The sequence below is a fragment of the Scomber scombrus genome, chromosome 5, assembly GCF_963691925.1.
Source record: "Scomber scombrus chromosome 5, fScoSco1.1, whole genome shotgun sequence".
NCBI classification, from domain to species: Eukaryota; Metazoa; Chordata; class Actinopteri; order Scombriformes; family Scombridae; genus Scomber; species Scomber scombrus.
In genome coordinates, this window is record NC_084974.1 from 20,283,304 (window position 1) to 20,303,173 (window position 19,870).

The window sequence follows — 19,870 nt, forward strand, 5'->3', positions numbered from 1 at the left end:
GTGCTGCATCAATGCCTGATTAAATCTACTTACTGAAGGTTAAAGCTTGTATTCTGACAGCACAGTTGCTATATTTGTCATACAGTCAAAGGTGATTCTTTCACTGTTAGCACCACTAATAATTTCTATCACATTTATTCACACTGTGATATGATGATGCATTCTTACAGGCAGTGTAAGTTGGCTTAATATAGCTATTAGCTTTTAATATACAGTATATGCCACATCAAAGCAGGTGGCCTACATTCTTGATCTGTTAGAGCGGGGAGTGATCCTAATTGATTTCCTTCTAATAGTGGTGGTGACCTCTAGATTGAGGTTAGCAGGGATAATATGGGCATAGATTTCTGTAAGCTAGGTCAGTCCTCAGACCCCTAAATCTAAATTTTTCCTAATTTTAATTTATCCTTTCTACTTAAACTGTGTAATTTATTCATTCTTATACTGTACAAGGGAACTGTACAAGACTTAATAAGTGATGAAAGCTCATACCTTTGTAGAGCTCATGTTCTAGGGCAGTGTGCTATATTTAGGTTAGACATCATAGGAACTTCTTTCATGACTTTTTTTTTTAACATCATGTCCACTGCATTGGACATTTTAGATTAGTTTTTTGTGTTTCTTTCACCATCGTCATATACTAAATTTCAATGTCAAAAAACCTTTTATGGGAAATTTGTTTCTGTGTAGCCTCAGGCACTCTAGTATAGTGTTGTTCTGCTTTGTATGGGATGTCAACACAGATTGCAAAGATACAAATCATACACAGTGTAGGTTACAATATGTGTGCTGTGCTTGAAGAAAAGTACCAGTCTACATTTCAACTTAATCTATGTTCATGAGCTTTGGATAGTGATTGTAAGCATTTGTGGCTCAAATTAGTTTCCTTCACAAGGCATCTGGGCTCAATCTTAGAAAAAAGGTAATAAAATATAAAGTCTGGAAGTAACTAGGAGTAAAAAGTCTAAGAAAGCCTTGTTTGATACCTGATAAAGGATTAGTAGAATATTAGTATGGGTCCATAATTGACTGAACAAACTGGTTGTGGGCGAATCCATAGAATATGTATTTGAAATATTTTCAATATTTCAATATTTTTGCAAGAATGAGATGAAGACACTTGATTGAATGAAGATTGACACACAAACTTGTTATGTTTGATTGCAAAGTAGTGCACATTAACACATATTGGAGTAATCTATATTTGTTAACTAGATTCTTCCAGTGAGCTTCTTAGTAAAGCCTTCCCTCTTTAACACAACTGTAAATATGGTGCTGAATGTTGGAGAATCCCTGGGAGGATGTAATGGGCTGAGAAAATGGCTGAGATTCTGAGGAAGACATATCTTGAAATAGATCACTTTCCTGCTGTAGGTAATTTTCAGAGTGGGTCTGTTTCCATTGATCTGCGCTTGATTTGGCAGGTCAGTTTTTCTCTGTCCTAAACTGAGAAATGACCAAACAAAGACACATATAAAGAGGCAGGGAGCCAAGCAGATAATGAAGTGTTCAATTATAGGGACACAGAGAGGACATTTAAAACGGAGCTTCTGCAGCTACTCACTCTGTTTCTGGAAGTGCTTTCTCTTTTTTCCCTCAGGTCTTAATAGAGAGTGCTATCAAATTAAAGCCATGTATCATTCGGTTATACACAGAAACACTGCGGGCACTCACCCACAGATGCTCATTCCTCAACTTCTCTCACTCTTTGACATGTACCCACAAGCCAGCACATAATCTGTCTCAATCTCTATCACTCCCCTTTTGTCTCTGTCTCTGCCCTGACTCAGTTTTACTTAATAATGAGTAATGAGATTGGCTGTAAAGCTGTTTGGCCAGTCACCTCGTTCAATTCAAACTGGTTCTGTCTCATTTCCATTACAGGAGAACTCAGCACTGACAGACATGTAGAGGTGCTTCACAGGAATAATGTGATCAAGGTGGATGAATAAATGTGTGTGCGTGTGCCCTCGTTCTCATATATTAGTCTCATGTAAGACACAAATTACTGATTACAACGATGTTAGGGAATGGTTTGGCACATGTATGCTATTTTTTTAACACTGCCTCACAGTTTAAAGTCAACAAACTCCAGGTGCTCTAAACAGATGAGGTTAAGCGGACAAAGCATACAGCAGCTACACATTATGAAGAATTTGTGAAGCCAATTAAAACTGCTTGTTGCATCTGAGTGTTTTATCAGCCTTTGTTTATTTAAAAGTATTCGGGCAGTGGAAATACAATTATTCTTGTTTTCTTTTTAAATATTTAAATACATTTAAATATTTAGTTTGCTCAAGCATACAAGGTGCATGCGTTGTGCTTGCTGTGACTTAATTATCATCAGTCATAAGTCAAAATAGGATTCTTGCATTAATCACATGGGCATAAATCGTTTTTCAATAAACTCTCCCTCTGCCCTTGGGATTCAGGACATAAAGCAATCTGTGAATGCGAAACAAGAGCTGTGCAGAGCTGCTGAGCATAATTCGTTGTGAATAACTTGGATGCAGTGGCTGCAGTAATAATGTTCTTATCATCCCTTCCATGTCAGCCTCTGTCCCTGCACTGGATTTTCCTCTCTCGTGCTATTAATCAGTGTCGGGATGCAGCAACACTTGCCGTCCTCCTGCAACCTCAGGGAGCCTCATCCTTGATTACATTGACTGGCTGTTGGAGCAGTAGAACGATCAGGTGTCTGCTGACATTGTATCTGTCATCACAGCACTGTCCCCCATTTTAAATGAACACGTGTCCGGCCAAGGTGGAGGTTAGAGTTTATCAGGGCTGAGAGGAGAAGACAGACATTGAGCAAAGTGACCATTTTTTTTCCTGAAAGGCTGTTGCTGTTACACTTGGCTCAGTTATTGTAATTTAATACCTCTGAAAATGCATACTATTTTGTCAGTGTATTTATACCTTGCTGCACAGGATGCATAACAAATGAATGAATATATGACACCATTGCCAGGTTTTACTGCCAAAATGGAGCCTGTGTGCTACATTGAGAGTGCTTATAATCTGAAGGAGATTCATGTTTGTATTGTTATAAGTGTCAATTTATGTAATATAACCTGTATTTTCTGATGTGTCTAACTATATTGCTCTGTGTTGCACATCTGCCTCTTGCTGCAGCCCATTAGTGTGTTGACTCTAATGTATGCACAAACCCTTTTTGTTGAAAACAAAGGAGCTGTGGATATGATGGTAGGCTCTGACCATGTCAAAATTAATTCTAATGCTAACCAAACCAATACAGCAGCAGCTGCTGTGATATGACAGTTAATCAATGCTTTCTGACATATTCTGTCATTTTTCTTCATTTGCACGACATATTCCCACCTGCTGACAGTTTTCAGCCCTTCAGATGTGGAATGAGGTTCATGGCAGGAATGAATTGAAGTGCATACGACCCTAAGTTTGCAAAAGCATTCTGGGTGTTTTTAATGAGAGGTTGACGAATGTGATGGGCAGGTGTGACCATGGCAACCTTGGGCGTACTGCCAGGTCAATATTTTGTGGCCAAGGCTACCTGGGATACACACAGACTTTGGATGCAGCGTGTATAATTGAGTGATCTTGGCTGAATACTCTAAATTAAACTTATTTTACTTAAAGCTTTCAATCTACATGCAAAGTTTTTTTTTTTTTACTAATTTTCAATTACTTTCAATTTCAAAAGTGAAAGTATGACACTACTTTATGCGCCACACTTCCTGTCTAGGTTTTGGTGCAAAAACTCAAGGTGGATGGTGTAAATCTTTAAGTAGGTAATTCTATCATGAAAGAAACTGAAGTTGTCTTTGAAGATGTCTGTTTTTGCCTGTTTTGTCTTATTTTCTTAAAGCTCAGAGAGCTGAGAACACAAGACATCAGTGAGAGAAATATTTCATTATCAATCAAAAAATCATCAAAAAGGAACTTGAGATCATGAAAATGAATCAAGAATAAAACTGACAGTGGAAAGAGGCTGGAAAACAGACAGCATCAAACAGGAAGCTAACATATTATTATGATACTTTCTTTTTCAGTTTTATTACTTCTGTCACTTTCTCTCCAACTACAGATGGTCCAAGGCCGACCCAAAAAGAAATAGTTTCTCTGAGGGCGTTCATGCTTCTATTCCTCAAGCAACTCATCCTGAAGGTATATCCCAGCTGTCTCCATGCCTCACAGCCCCTCACAATGCTTGATTTTGAGCTGCACGGGGAAATTGTTGAGATTGTCAGCTTTCCTTGTGATATCCTTTAAAAAGCTTCTTCTGGTCTGCTGCTTCATAATGTCATTGCTATTTATTTATTTATTACTTCTAAAAAAAACTGTGAGCTTAATTGGAATGCCAGTGGTGCTGAAACAAATGAGACAAATAGTTTAATTATTTTCTTTAATTAATTGTGATTGAATACTTCAGAGTTTGTTGACTGTTTATAAGACTAAGTTAATCCTTTCAAGGCATCACTTGTGACTCTGTAAATGTATGGCAGGTATTTATTATTATTTTTTATGTTCAACTCACTAAATGAGTTGCTTATCCTAAAAACAAACAACTGAATTATTAGATTGCTGGACTATATATTTGATGAGGCGCAGGCTTTTCATTGGAGTTTAACTCACTGTATTGCTGCCCACATCCCGGCATGCTCTACCTCTGCAGATAATTATCCTGCATTCTGTAACAGGCTCTCCAGGGGCATGGCAGAAATAAGAGGAATCAAAATAATGGACAGTAAACTGGATTGGAGGCTGTATGTTATGATCAGGCCAAACCTCTATGGCAACCAGTTATCTGACTAATGAGTTGGTGATATCAAAGTTCTCATGACAGGTGCATCAATTGTACATCCTAGCCAAGCAACAATAGAAGGGACTAAAAGGAATGCTGAATGATAAATTTCTAGTAACTCCTTTTTAATTGTACAAAAATGAATACAATTATCATGTGTTTAATCAGAATATTGGACTTTCTGTGGCTTTGCAATTCAATGATCCTTCTCTAATTATTTGCCATTAACACTATTTATTTTTTTGTTTCCAACTTATGCATGCTTTCAGGACAGAGGTGTCAAGGAGGATGAGCTGCAGAGCATCCTGAACTATTTGTTAACCATGCATGAGGTACATGAGAGTCTATTTCTGCTTCAAGTGTATGCACTCAGTGTGTTAGTGTACCACTTTACTGCACTAAGCTTCAAGGTCACATTTCATCTTTAGGGCTGCTATTCCTTTTTTTTTTTTTTTTCTAAGCCAATAAACTTACCAACAAGATAAATCGATCTTTTCAATTACTAGTGTACTTTTCATTGTGCTGTGGCCAGCTACTGCCCCTACACTGTTGTAAGGTGTACCAGGGCCAAGGCGTAGTCTGCAATTACAAGTGATACAATCGGTAGACACATAGAGTACATAATGTCTTTGGTGCAGTTGCAGTTACACTTTTACTTTTTCCCTGTACCAGCTCTCTTTACCATTTTCTCTCAGATTGTCTTTCTCTCACGGTTTTTCTGCAGGATGAGAATCTGCATGATGTGTTGCAGTTGGTGGTAGCCTTGATGTCTGAGCATCCAGCCTCCATGATCCCTGCTTTTGACCAGAGAAATGGAATACGGTAAGTCCCTTAGGGGAAGACACAATCCTTTCGCTGTTCAGGCACAAAATAAACCTAAGCACCTAATGCTTGTGCTGTTGCTGCATGCATATGTGACTGATGAATAGCCTAATTCATAAGTTCAGGGAAAAAAAACACTTGGAAAAGTAACAATATTAACACATGGATGATCAAATTTACCCCATTTGATCCTATAAAATCAGTGTAGCACTGCTTGTGAGTTGGAAATAATCCATTGTGGAAAGGCTGCTACTTTCATTAAGACATTCATTTAATGCTAATGTAAATTTACTCTGAAGGAAAGTGGATGTCGGCTAACCAGTGCAGGGCCTTTTCATCAACAGGGCTATATTTTATTCTGTCAAGACAGTGTGCCGTTGCCAGCATTCACCGTTGTTTGTGTCTATTCTAGGGTAATATACAAGCTCATGGCCTCCAAGAGTGAAAGCATTCGAGTACAATCCCTCAAAGTCCTTGGATATTTCCTCAAGCATTTGGGCCATAAGTAAGTAACCCATTCCAAGAGCTGTGTAGTAGATGATAATTACACACTCATGAGTGTTGTTTTTTTATGAATAGTTGTAAGATTAGTAAATCATTGGATGGTTTACAGAATCTGTGCCTAATAATACGTGTCTAATGCTGCCATTTACTGCATGTTGTTTTGTCATATAAATTTGTTTCAAATCCCTGTAGTGGCCATGTTAAAGAGATGACTAGGTGTGTAGGTTAGAAACAGAAAAATCATAAATCAGGCTTTATGTTCATAGAGATGATTCATCTGTTCCTCACACTCCCTTGAAAAGGGGTACAATTAGAAGAGCCAGAAACTCTTGACTTGAAGCCAATTTTGCAAATGAGGGTGCAGTTCTTTGTAAAACACCTGAATCACTGGCTGTGTGCCCTAAAACCATTACTTAACATAAGAGAAAGGTGGAAGAGGTCCAAGTTACTGTCCTACAGAGTGAAATAAATAATAAAATACCCACTTGGATGTCAGCATATCCTCTGCATGTTGTACATTGGAAAGAGGAGAGAAAGTGCTTAAGGGTGGAGGACCCAAGATTCAGAATGTGGGATGCAGGGATGAAGGAGAATAAATGGGGGTTTTGCTGTGCTCACAATGATGCAGCACCAGGTGTTATGGTGTTACTGGTGCCTGCTGAATGGAGAGAAAGGGCAGGTGTAAACCCATGCTAGACTGCCCTAGGCACAAGTGAAAGGCCTGTATCCTCAAGAGACATGCATGCCTCCTGAAGGCCTGCATTCACCCTTTCCTTTAATAGCTTTCATACATTTAAAAGCATTCTAGTTCAATATGAGCTCTAGTGCAGCTCATAAAGAATTAAACATGTTTCTTCAATGCTTTGTTGAGGTTATTAGTTTCTGTTAATTGTAATTGTTTTTTTTTTTTTTTTTTTTTTTTTACATGTATTACTTCAGTGATATTAGATATTGTTGGTTATATCTGGGTTAACATAGGTGTAGGTTGTAGATGATGTAGACTGAAAAATCTGTTTTAAAGCAGGAGTGCGGGATTTTTGTCTCCCCCTTCTGGCAGTGAGAGTGAAGGGGTTTATTCGGCTGTAATTGCCTGACACAGGCATGCAGCATATTCTCATGCAGACTCTGCATAACACAGAGAGAGCAAAATGGTAAAAACGGATATGTTTTAATGGTCTACTGGCCCAAAACCATATTTTTTGATGGTCTACTGGCCCACCAGGATTTGTCCCAGTATGCTCAATGGCCATTACACCACTGGCTGTAACCTACTGTTGTGGCTGTAAAATGGTGGATAAATACACCCCTCCTCCCTGTAAAATGACTCGTTTCACTGACTCGGACTGATCAATTCGGTTCATTTGTAAAGTCTAGAAGAGCCGCATAATTAACAGCCAAATGACCAGCACGGGAATATCACACCCGCCATGAGATTTAAAAACTCTGTACACTGTGAAATACAGAGAGATTTCTCTGGTGGTGTTAGGCTTCATCAGAGTTATGTGAACTTGTTTGGCAGTGGCTTGAATGTAATGGACATTCATTTATATGTAAAAGTTCTGCACTGCAGGTTTAAATTAAATTAAATATTGCATGCTAGGCTTATAATCTTTGCTCGAAATGTACTCCTTCCCTGCCATCTTCTTATCTTTCTAGCAGCAGGGTGTTTGATCTCTTCCTTTCCGGCTGAATAAACATTATTATAGTGTAATTTTCCTATTTAAACCAGTGTCCCTTCATTTTAACATTGTCTTGACAGATGATTTAAACCACATCCAAGTATAACAAAGAGTAATTTTGTCTGGGTTTACTTTCATAGAAGCGTTTAGAACAAGGCTTGTTCTCCTCACTACTTCACTGCAGACTTCAGCTTAGCTTGCTACGCTTCATCAGTCCACCCTTTTCTCCCATTATACGTTTGAAACAAACACTTCTCTTCTGCTAAGTGTCCAATTTGCCAGCGTAGTCAAAATACAGAAAGGTATTCTCTTATTAGGAAAATCCCAACTCATCTTGAGGTAGGAGCAGCAGCACAGTAGAGCAGCTTTGGCTCAGCATTGTGACAGCAGTCTTGACGCTGTTTGCAGAAGAAGTTTGTCACTGTTGAACCCATTCACCTGGGCTGTGCCTCTATTGTATCTCAGAGCCATTGTTGGTGACAGGCTAACTTTGTTATCCTACACACTTTGAAATTCCCCCAATTTATGACACCAGGCAGTTCTTGACACTTCTCTCCAGAGCCCGGCTCTTGTGGGTGAGAATAGGGAAGCGAGCTGACGGCACTCACTGATCCTTCCAGTGGCTTATGGAGCTCTAAACAAGCCACTTTACCATTATGTATGTGTGTGTGTGTGTTTATCCACAGGAGGAAGGTGGAGATCATGCACACACACAGCCTCTTTACTCTCCTGGGAGAGAGGCTCATGCTGCACGCCAACACTGTGACAGTGACGACCTATAACACTCTGTATGAGGTAACAGGTAACATTTTACTTTCAAATGTTCCATAATTACTGCACCACTAGTCTCTGTAAAGACTGACTCACCTCCTCCTGCGACAGATTCTGACAGAACAGGTATGCACACAGGTCGTTCACAAACCTCATCCTGAGCCAGACTCCACTGTCAAGATACAGAACCCAAGTAAGGCCGTTGTTATGTGGCAACATTGAGTTTCATTCTTTTGTGGCAATATTGACAGTGTGTTTGTTATGTGTGTCTGCCTCCATTTGCTATCAGTGATTCTTAAAGTGGTAGCCACGTCCCTGAAAAACTCCTCCCCCAGCACAGAGCTGATGGAAGTTCGGCGGCTCTTCCTTTCCGACATGATTAAACTGTTCAGTAACAGCCGAGAGAACAGACGGTGAGCAGAACTTTAAGTGCCTTTTACTTACCCACTCCATCAATTATCTCCCTGATTAAATGTATCAAAAAGAAGAGAATAAAGGCACACTGTTCCCCCTCCTCGTCCCATGTTTAATGGGCTCATATTGATGCTAAACCATCCTTAGACACGCACAAACTCTCCAGCAGATGTTTTTGTGACAGTTTTTGACAGTTGCTGCATTTTTTCCTTTTCACTTCACACTCAATTTCTTCTTTTTTTTTTTTTTTTTTAAACATACACAGAAACACAGATTAAAATTAAATTATAGGTTTAAGGAAATTACTGACCTAAATCAACAACATAATTAGCTTAAAATTAACAGGCAGAAAGTACTTTGTCAAGTCAAACTGTTCAATAACACACACACAAAAAAACCCAATTGGTTTTCACTTCTTTCTGCTTTTATATATTGGCTGTCCTTTTGTTTTGTGAGATACTGCTGCCAAATAATCAAACAATTTAATATATGGTTTGCCAAATGATCAAAACAATCTCTTGCAACTTGAATAACAAAATGCCAAATAACACTGGTGTGTTCTTTTGACACAAAAAAAAAATGTTAAGGAGAAACATCAAGAAAAGCACCACATAACCACATCTTGTGTGGTTCAATCACACTGAAGGTCTTTCTTTCAAATAAAAATCTCATAGAGGCAAAACACTTAAAGAAAAGGATCAGAGTTTACTTCACATACTCAAACATTGTATTATGCGGCTCACGTAATGCATACTTTAATGTTGTGTGTGTATTGCAGATGTCTGCTTCAGTGCTCAGTATGGCAGGACTGGATGTTTTCTCTGGGGTACATCAACCCCAAAAACTCTGACGAGCAGAAGATCACCGAGATGGTGTACAACATCTTTCGTATTCTACTCTACCATGCCATCAAGTATGAGTGGGGAGGGTGGCGCGTGTGGGTGGACACGCTCTCTATAGCCCACTCCAAGGTGAGTACTGTACTCCACTCTACAACACAGAGGAAACACTGACCTCTGCTGTTGATGGAAATATGTTTAGCTATTCTGTCACAGTTTTGCTTCTTAACTGATCTTCACCGCACATACGATACGACTAATATTGTCTATAAAATTGTGTTTTCATAGGTGACATATGAGGCTCATAAGGAGTACTTGGCTAAAATGTATGAAGAGTACCAGCGTCAGGAAGAGGAAAATATTAAGAAAGGGAAGAAGGGTTTGGTCAGCACCATCTCTGGTTTATCTGCTCAGGCCTCTGGCATCAAGGGTGCCATTGAGATCAGAGAAATGGATGATAACTCCCAGACCCCTGAGAGTGAGGCAGACTATGAGAGTGCTGATTCACGCAACCTGCTGGCTGAAGGGAAAGGGCTCGAAGAGGGTGTCAGAGGAACAGGAGGTACAGTAGACGGGGTCAGGGTCGAAGTCCATGACCTTCTGGTGGACATCAAAGCTGAAAAGGTGGAAGCTACAGAGGTTAAGCTGGATGATATGGACTTGTCCTCTGAAACTCTGGGAGTATCTGAGAATGGAGCATTGGTGGAGGTGGATCCTCTGTTGGATAATGTTTATTGTGCTGCTGTGGAAAAACTCAATAGTAACGTCAATAGTGTGTTGTTACCAAAGGGTAGCATGGACGACCAAAATACACCACCTCTTATTACACTAGATGATGACAAGGACAGCATCCCTAACAGCAACAATTTCCTGTTTGGAAAGGTGACAGGAAGCATAGAGGACAAGCTACTGCCTGACTTGAGTCCAGCTGAGCCTCTGGTCCTGTCCAGCCCAGAGCTTCCCGTCCACACCAGTGCCAGTGATGAGCTGGACCTTTTAGCTCACATGTCTGGCAGCTCTGAGCTTGGCTCCTTACCCAGCATCCTGGAAAAGGATGAGTTTGAACTACAGGCAGCCTTGGAGGGCATCAGCTCAGTGGCTGGTACCAAGGATGAGGCCACTGAGGGCACAACTGGAGCAGCATCTGAAGGGGAGCCATCAGCTGTTAAGACCAGCAGCACAGCAGATGCTACAGGCAGCACCTCTGACACAGATAGATCAGATGATGGCAAAGACAAAGAGATGAGGAAAATTCAGACAAGAGCCACTACACAGGTTCGTCTAACAGTAGTTCATTCATGTAATTTGAATCATTATGATATTCAATACAAAAAAAATACATTGTTACCATTGTCAGACTGTCTCATAGAAGAAATAATAGAGTTTGTAACTTTGTTGAAAATATCCTGAAAGCTCATAGCCAGATGAATGCTCAAACATAAGAGCTCCAGGGTCAAAGAGTTGAAAGCGACGAGGGGGAACATTTGCCATTGTCAGGATGTGTTGACCTTTAGTGTCAACAGTTCTATATTAACAGACCCATAGGGATCATTCCCCTCCTCACCACTGCTTGTAATGGGGACAGGATGGCCTGGTGCACATCATGCAACAGCCCTCTGAGACTCAGGAAACTGGGCTGCTGAAAAAGTTGGCTGAGCCAACAGGAGGGCAGAAATAGACAAAGCATTATTCTGCAATAATCACTTGGGATTTGTTCATTGTTCCCTCATCTCATATGAGCTGCACTCTTTCTCAGAGGTCAGGCTCTATGGCCTGGACTGGGTCACTGACGGAGGAACAGTGGGAGGCAGAGTTTATTTTTAAACCTTTCTCTGCTATTGTGAAATTGCTCATATTCAATTCATCACTGCTGCTTTTTAAACAGACTTTTTGAGGCACCTTGCTGACTCATTCATCTCACTTTCATCAGGTACATTGAGCTTATTATATGTTTTATCTGCTGGAAGAGGTTATCTGAGGACTCACTTTAATCTGGCAATTCATCATTCATTTTGAACAGTATGACTAGCATAATATCTCATTAAGGGTGAAGAATAGGAATGTGACTAACAATTAGCCTGTATACAGTATCTCATAATGAACAAGATTTGGAGATGTAATGTCCAAGTCATTCATTTACTGTGTTTGAGTGATTAATTAATCTGCCATCAGAGTCTCCAGGGCCGCCTAGCAACTCAGATGGAGAGGGACATACGTGTGGACCTGGGCTTCAGGGGGACGCCCATGACAGAGGAACAGCGACGTCAGTTCAGCCCCGGGCCACGCACCACTATGTTCCGCATCCCAGAGTTCAAATGGTCAGCCATGCACCAGAGACTGCTCACTGACCTGCTGTTTGCACTGGAAAGTGATGTCCATGTCTGGAGGAGGTGTGTGAAGTGGTTTATGTGCACTTGAGAGAGAGAGAGAGACAGACAGAGAGGGAGGGTGAGCATGGTGCTTGTAGTGATACTCATATTACCTCTCTGTGACAGAACTAACAAGTTCAAGCAAATATATATTAGCATAATAAGTTAAAATAAAGTAATAAGTTAGAGCATAATATACATGCTCCAAATGTTTCATGTTTACTGCACTGCATATGTTTTTTAGCTGCTGTGTAATGTGTATAATGTGAACACGCTTACACCCATAATAATCATGTTTTCCCCCCCTCTTTCTTCTGCAGCCACTCCACCAAATCTGTCATGGACTTTGTCAATAGTAGTGAGAACATTATTTTTGTCCACAATACAATCCACCTTATCTCACAAATGGTAGACAACATCATTATTGCCTGTGGAGGGATCTTGCCCCTGCTCTCAGCGGCCACCTCTCCATCTGTAAGTGCAGCTCTCTGTGTTCACTGTAGGGGAATAATGCCATCTAGTGGTCAGTTTATATGAATGCTTGGTCTATTGTTGCCTCTGATTTACTACAGTATACAGTATGCGCCTTAGGGAAATTAGACATGTTTGTGTTTATTGATCAGAGCCGTCTTCATTGCTCAGATTCAATTATTGGTTTGCACACTACTTTGATAACTACAGAAGCTGAGAATGGCTGTGCTTGCATTTTTATATATTTGTATATATAAAACAAGCTTTGTTGTCTCAAGATAACGAGATAATCAACCTGTTATCAAGAAAAAAGAAAAGGTTGTTTCCTTTTTATTACAAACAATGTTTATCAAGAATGAGATCAGGAGTGCCATGCCAGCAAGGATAGATGGCGTCTTGACAACTGTAGAAACTGATTTAAGCTGAAAATGTCACATCAAGGAGTATCCATTATCATTGACAGCACCTTTTATTAATGACATCTCTGTCATAGCGAAATGGCACATTGATTAACTACTGGTCATAATATGATGGGAAGTAAGAGAAGTACCAAACAATATGTTTCAAGTATTTTCTTTTTATTAGATTAGAGAGGGAATAAGAACCAACATGTGAAATATCTGAAGCCATGACCTTTTAGAGTCACCTGAAGGCTTCTTGTGCTTTATCTTAATTGTTGAGCTACCCATGTGAGGGAGACACGTAGAGGAGAAGACAGGAATGAAGAAATGAGAATTAGCTCCACGCGTGATAAATCTTGTGATAAATTATCTCGTTATCTCGAGAAATCAGCCTTTTATTCTCTCGAGATACTGAGATAAATTAACTTTGATCTCGAGATAACGGCATTAAAAAAAAATTGCAAGCACGGCCATTCTTGGCTTCTGCAGATAACATAACTTACGTTTGTAATTCACTCAACTTTGTGTCGCTCATTTTTACTTTCATCAATCCACTGTAATTATCAGATTTAATCTGCAGTATTGAATTGAATAATAATCCTCTTTTGTTTATTTTTTTCTTTGCATGTCTAGAGTGCCAAGGTAAGTGTCAATACTATTCTAATTTCTCTCTTTTTTTAAACTGATTTAAAATTGTCCTCTACCTTTGGACCATTGCATATGGTAAAACTCTCTTATATTTCATTTGAAAAGCTTTCCATGTTTAAAAGTAAAGGAAATTTGAGCTTACAAAGAAAAGCAAGTGGTTGCTCTAAGGGGCCCCAGGAATGTATATTTTTGCTCAACCCCCAAAATTATTAAAAATCTCACTCAATGTATCTTAATGGCCCATGTTTTAAATATGGAGTTGCTTTAATCAAAACTAGACGTAGGCATGTGGCAGACATGATCTTGTATATGTGCACTTTTGTTTTATGTGATTGTGATTGATTCTTCCTTGGTGATGTGTAAGACGGAGCTGGAGAACATCGAGGCGACACAGGGCATGTCCTCAGAGACCGCCATCACTTTCCTGTCCCGTCTCATGGTTATGGTGGACGTGTTGGTGTTTTCAAGCTCCCTCAACTTTAGCGAGATTGAGGCTGAGAAAAACATGTCCTCTGGTGGGCTGATGCGTCAGTGCCTGAGACTGGGTAAGATCACAATTGTGACAGTATACTCTTAACACGTCCTAATAATTCCAGTAATCCCTGAAAACCCCCTCGGTTGATCAGCTAATTAATTTAAGCGTCCTGTGCTAATTGTATAATAAATTACTTGTGATGAAGATGTGTGTGCGCGGATGTTCTGCGGTTTCCAGCATTAAGAAATGACAGGATCATCATTTTAGAATTCATAACAAGCAGAGAAAATCATTCGCAGTGCAATCAGGTACTCTCTTTGCAAATGCTAGCCTTTTGTGTCTGTCATTGGTCTGCCCTTTTGTGTCTGAATATAAAAGTACATAACAGAGATTTGGTGAAATTTGTTTGAATGCAATGAAGACAACAGCTGAATTCAGAATTACTCAGGCAATTGAATCAGCTGCTCAGTAAATTAAGTGAAATTTCTCACAAGTAAATTGCAAATGTGTGTGTATTTGTGTCTGTTTTTTGTCTGTGTGCGTGAGAATAAATCTGTGTCTATATCTGTCTAGGCCGGTGGCTGTGTGTGTGTGAGAGCCTGTATTTGTTGGATTGTTGACTTCTTGTGCTCTGGGCGATGGGAAATAGCATTCAGATTTCACAGTCTCCTTGTTACAAACACAAGATTTCTCATCACTGGCCTCAGTGTGAAATCAGTCTAGCTGCTGATTTTACTCCCACACTCTGTCCTGGCAGCCTGGAACAAATAGTCATCAGAGATAACTGATTAGTTTTAAAGAGGTCATGCACGTTATCAACATTTAATTTCTATTTAACTCTAAAATGAGAGCCTATTTGTATGCCGTGTGTGTGTGTGTCTCTGTGTGCGCAGTGTGTTGTGTGGCAGTGAGAAACTGTCTGGAGTGCAGGCAGAGACACAGAGAAAGAGGAAATAAGTCTTCCATTCCCAACAACAACAAGACTCAGGACATTCTGCAAAATGCTGCGACTTCAAACAAGGTAGATGTCACCTCTCTCACCTGTCCAAAATCCCATAATTTTGCTTTCTGTGCCCTTAGTTGGAAATATTATCTGCACATTGCATTTTACTGTGAGAACACTTTGCCTACAGCAATACCTTGCCTCATGATAATTATGTGACCTAACTGGTGATGCTAAATCAGTTTCTCTAAGTGTGATTTAAACAATACAGGAAGTCACCATTCATGGCTTTTTTTTTTTACTCCTAATGTCTGTTGTCTAATCTCTAAGATTATGTTAAAAGAGAAGTTAGAGCAAAAGCCTTTGAACACAGCTGCATGTGAGATTGTGTTATCTTTCTGCTTAAGACAGCTTTAGAGAATGTCCCTAGTAACCTGTCTCCCATCAAGGACCCTGATCGCCTTCTGCAGGACGTGGACATTAATCGACTGCGGGCTGTGGTGTTTCGTGATGTGGTGAGTATGCGTCTGTGTATGTGTGGAGCATGCTTGTGTTTATTGCAAAGTCTCAGTCTTGAAAATAGAATAAGTTTTTTGGCAGACAAACAGATGTGCAGTGGAACACCCTTCAATCAACCGGTGAAACAACAAAAGTGCCATTTTCATCGGAGCTGCTGTCTGCGTAAAACAAAACCACAAACTTTGAATGGATATACAACATATTTCAAAACAAGTATTAGAAATATGTTAGAGGACACTGGCTGTACTTGAATGTGTTTTCATGGTGGTTTGTGCAAGGTGTATATACTGTGAGGGAAGCATTTCAGGCAGCACTGGTGAATTGTTTGAATCTTCTGAATAGAGAGTGGTGTAAACGTGTTGTTATTCTTCTCCACAGGATGACAGTAAGCAAGCCCAGTTCCTGGCTTTGGCCGTGGTGTACTTCATCTCTGTCCTCATGGTCTCCAAGTACCGTGACATCCTGGAGCCTCAACGTGAGACTGCCAGGATAAGCAACCAATCTGGCCGCAGCATGCGCCAAGAGATCAACTCACCAACCAGCACAGGTGTTGACAGCTGTGCCCTACCTTTCTTATATCCATTCTTCTTGCTCACCTAATGTTAGCTTGTGGTGACTGTGTCTGATATAAATGGCTGTTAAGTGTCCTTGGTCCTTTCTGATACACTCCTGCCAGCTTGAGCTGAGAGCTCATTCAGTAAAATAGCAGGGATGCCCTGCCTGCACTCCACTGGCTCACCTATGATTTATTCATGAACTCTACTAATTGCACCGCACAGAATTAAATGTGGAAGCAAAAGGAGATTGGGGCTGGAGAGGGTAGTTATGAACCTGAATTGGCATCATCGTTCTCTCTGAAATGAAAGGTAGTATGTGCCTCCAGTCATAAATCATACATTAAGTCACATGAAAGGAAATCAGTGACTGCCTACAAAGGTTTAACGCCTGCTGCAGTGCCGACTTGCTATTATGAGATGCACGAGTGAGCATACTTTATCAACTTCCATTCAGACAAAAGGTGAAGTGAATAAAAGAAACAAGAGCAGGAGGAGGAGGCCGAAGGAAATATGAAGGGCTCGGAATACACATAGAATGAGGAAAGAAGATGAGCAGTAAAGTTGAGAGATGAGAAAGCGGCAGCATGCTGGCCAACTACTGTGGGTTTTGGGGCAGTGGAGCCAGGCTTGCTATTTTCAGCCCCATCTGTCAGTGCCCATTAGGCAAGCAATCCACCAGAGGAGAATGGGATCATAGAGGTTGCTGGGAGGAGAGAGGCACACTGCCGCCTTCATAAATTTCACCAGAAAATGGGGGAATTTTCCAGACGGCATGTGGCAGACGATTGTCTGTGATAGACCAGGAAGCCAGACAACTTGCAGGCTAAATCAGACCCTGCTGACCTTGTTAGGGGGCATGTGATGAATATTAATATGGCTGACCTTGCATCTAGGTAACTACTGGATCAGGATGAACCAGAATCAGACTAGATAGGCACCTCTGCAGGTGGTTGGCAAACTCAACAAAAACACTTAATTGGGTCATGTTGGTCCCTATTTAGACATTTTCAAAGCAAGAAGTCCCTTAATGTTGTAGATTTTAAGATTCTCCATTTATGCCCAGTATCTCATTTATAGAAAGAAATAGAGCAGCATATTATGTACCAGAATAATAGAGCAGCTATCTTAATCTTCTATCACTGTTTCAAAGCAGTTAAATAAATATACCAGTGTATAAGGCAGGAAGAAGCTAAAGAAAATGATTCATGTTTTATTAACATGAAGGGAAAATAATCACACCAGAGGATCAGAGCTTCTGGAGAGAGATCTAAGAAGCTGCGTTGGCACACTGGTCTTTCTACAGGAATCTAAAGTGAGCACAAGCATGCAGTTTTTTTGTTGGTATTGGTATCTGTTAACAGTCATCAATAAATGTGATATTTTGATTAACATAGCATAAGGACTGATATACATCTAGAATATATTAATCATTGAACACTTTAACTTAGTATAAACACCAAACATTAGCTGGTTCCTCTCAACTTGTGAGGATTTGTTTTTACATCACTTTCCCCTTTAATGTGGACACAGAATACCTACCTGTGTATCAGGAATAATTGTTTTGTGTCACATCATTGTCAGATCCAAGAAACACTCCCCTGAAAATGCTATTTTGATTGTACATAAGCAATATTATTAAGGGTCTTTTTTACCTGTCTCTCCCTGTTTTATGTATGTATGAATTTGTGTTCTGCAGAAACACCCCTAACATTTGACAACAGTAAGGACCATTCTGCACCATTAGAAGACCTCCACATGCAAGGCTCTCTTCCCCACACAGACTCTGGTATTGGAGAAGAGCAGGTAGTCAGTATCCTTAATGGGTCTGACCTGGACCACAGTGCAGGAGGGCCAGACGCCATGAGCGAACTCTTATCTACCCTCTCCTCAGAGGTGAAGAAGTCAGATGAGAGCCTGTCTGAGTCACCCAGCGTGGATATGTTTAAACGACCCTCTTCCATCATCAGTATTAGCCAGCCTAACAAGGGCATCAATGTCAAGGAGATTCTGAAGAGCCTGGTGGCATCCCCAGTGGACAGTATGGAGGCTGGGCTGGAGCCTGTGTCCTATCCAGACCATGCTGCCAATGCTCAGGCCCCGGCCATGCTGCCCATGCAGTTCCACTCCTTTGACAGGTGAGGAAGCATCATTGGTTGGTCTGTTGTGCAGAAAATCATTGTGGCAAATTAATGTTGCAGCTTCTGTGTGTTGTCTGATTGAAGCAGGTTTTGGTATTGTAGCATATTTACTATAAACATGTGCACTTAACATTAGAGCAACCCATATTGTTGTATTTTATGTGTTTGGATGTATTTTAGTCTACTATTTTTAACATTCATGGGTTTCCATTCATGTCTTTACCAACTGAAAATCAATTAGCAAACTTGCTTTTGTCAAATCTATCAAAGTGATAATTAAGTCTGTATTAAATCAGAATTAATATGTATCACATCTATCAAGTCATGTTATCATAGCTACGTAATACAGTATAAATGTAGACTTACTGCAATACATTGATAAACAAAAGTGATTTAACTTGACAAAAGATGAATGCACATTTGATATTCACTGTTCTGATTGTAGTTTTTCTTAAATTTTAACCAAATGAAATGAATGGAAACCAATATGAGTGGTAGGGGGGGGGGCATTTGAAATGCATTTGAAATAGGGCAACAAAAACCCAAACGAATAGAGTACACCATTTGTAGTTAAGGGGTTAAAAAAACCTGGTATGGTGCTTTAAATTATTTGAAGATTTATATTGTTATTTATAGTTAAAGTAAACTTAGTTAAAGGCAAGCAAAAAAAATTGAAACAAATGATACTGTGTTAGATGATATCATTCATTCCTCCAGGATAGCTGGTGAAGGATTGCTGGCCATTTAATTTTGTGTTTGTGTGCGTTTGCTTGCCATCATTCAATCCACCATAGATTACTGATGTTAATCCTCAGGGTTTATTTTACTTATCCAGTGTACCACTAATGGTTTCCAAGTAGCATGCGACAAATTATTCATTTCAGGCCACTTGTATTGCACTCATCCCCCACAGCCAAGAATTTTTGTGTTTGAAAAGATCTCTGAAGTACTGTGGCTCTGCTGGGGTTTATTTACATTCCTGAGTTAGATAAAACTACACAGTAATCTGTCTGGATTTGGAAGTTTACAAACCTGCTCCTGTGGGGATTTCAAGTTTCAGCTCCCCCCTGATCTATGTCTCCTATGATTGAAAATTGTAATTTTTCTGGAAGTAATTTAAATTGGTTTAGCACAAACAAAAAACTCCAGAGGTCCTCTGGTAGTAGTTTTCGTGTATGCTTGTGTAGTCACTGGCCAGCCCCAGAGAGAAGGAGGGACACAGAGGACAACGTGAGTCAGGCATGACAATGGGACCTCCCTTTATTTTAATGTATGCTACTATTGCTGAGCTGGGATGAGGTGAAACTGATGAATAAGGGAGAAGATGGGAGGAGTATGTGAAGAGAGGACAGCTGAGAGAGTGGGGGTCTCCAGGGCGTTGATGACAGATTAAACAGAAGCGACCTCCCGCCATACCACGGCCAGACCTGTCACCCTCACCGCTCACATCCGTAATGGGAACTGGCAGCCTGAAATGAGTTGCTACGGCAAAGTGTATTATTTTTGAAATGCTTTCACACAAACCCTCCTGACCACA

The 19,870-nt window shown here is 40.2% G+C and overlaps 1 protein-coding gene across 2 annotated transcripts in view; it reads left to right on the forward strand.

Moving 5' to 3' along the window:
- nbeab (neurobeachin b) overlaps nt 1-19,870 on the forward strand; it is a 212,246-nt gene that overhangs the window by 91,588 nt on the left and 100,788 nt on the right. Inside the window, exons 14-31 of one of the 2 annotated variants that reach the window (XM_062419730.1) lie at nt 4,067-4,146; nt 5,053-5,115; nt 5,508-5,605; nt 6,018-6,110; nt 7,088-7,093; nt 8,475-8,583; nt 8,671-8,752; nt 8,849-8,972; nt 9,752-9,944; nt 10,101-11,087; nt 11,985-12,202; nt 12,502-12,655; nt 13,687-13,709; nt 14,065-14,246; nt 15,070-15,197; nt 15,569-15,634; nt 16,017-16,185; nt 17,892-18,330. In XM_062419730.1, coding sequence (XP_062275714.1) covers nt 4,067-4,146; nt 5,053-5,115; nt 5,508-5,605; nt 6,018-6,110; nt 7,088-7,093; nt 8,475-8,583; nt 8,671-8,752; nt 8,849-8,972; nt 9,752-9,944; nt 10,101-11,087; nt 11,985-12,202; nt 12,502-12,655; nt 13,687-13,709; nt 14,065-14,246; nt 15,070-15,197; nt 15,569-15,634; nt 16,017-16,185; nt 17,892-18,330 — 3,214 coding nt within the window. Of the gene's footprint in view, nt 1-4,066; nt 4,147-5,052; nt 5,116-5,507; nt 5,606-6,017; nt 6,111-7,087; nt 7,094-8,474; nt 8,584-8,670; nt 8,753-8,848; nt 8,973-9,751; nt 9,945-10,100; nt 11,088-11,984; nt 12,203-12,501; nt 12,665-13,686; nt 13,710-14,064; nt 14,247-15,069; nt 15,198-15,526; nt 15,635-16,016; nt 16,186-17,891; nt 18,331-19,870 lie in introns of both variants that reach the window. The other variant, XM_062419729.1, reaches the window with a different exon arrangement.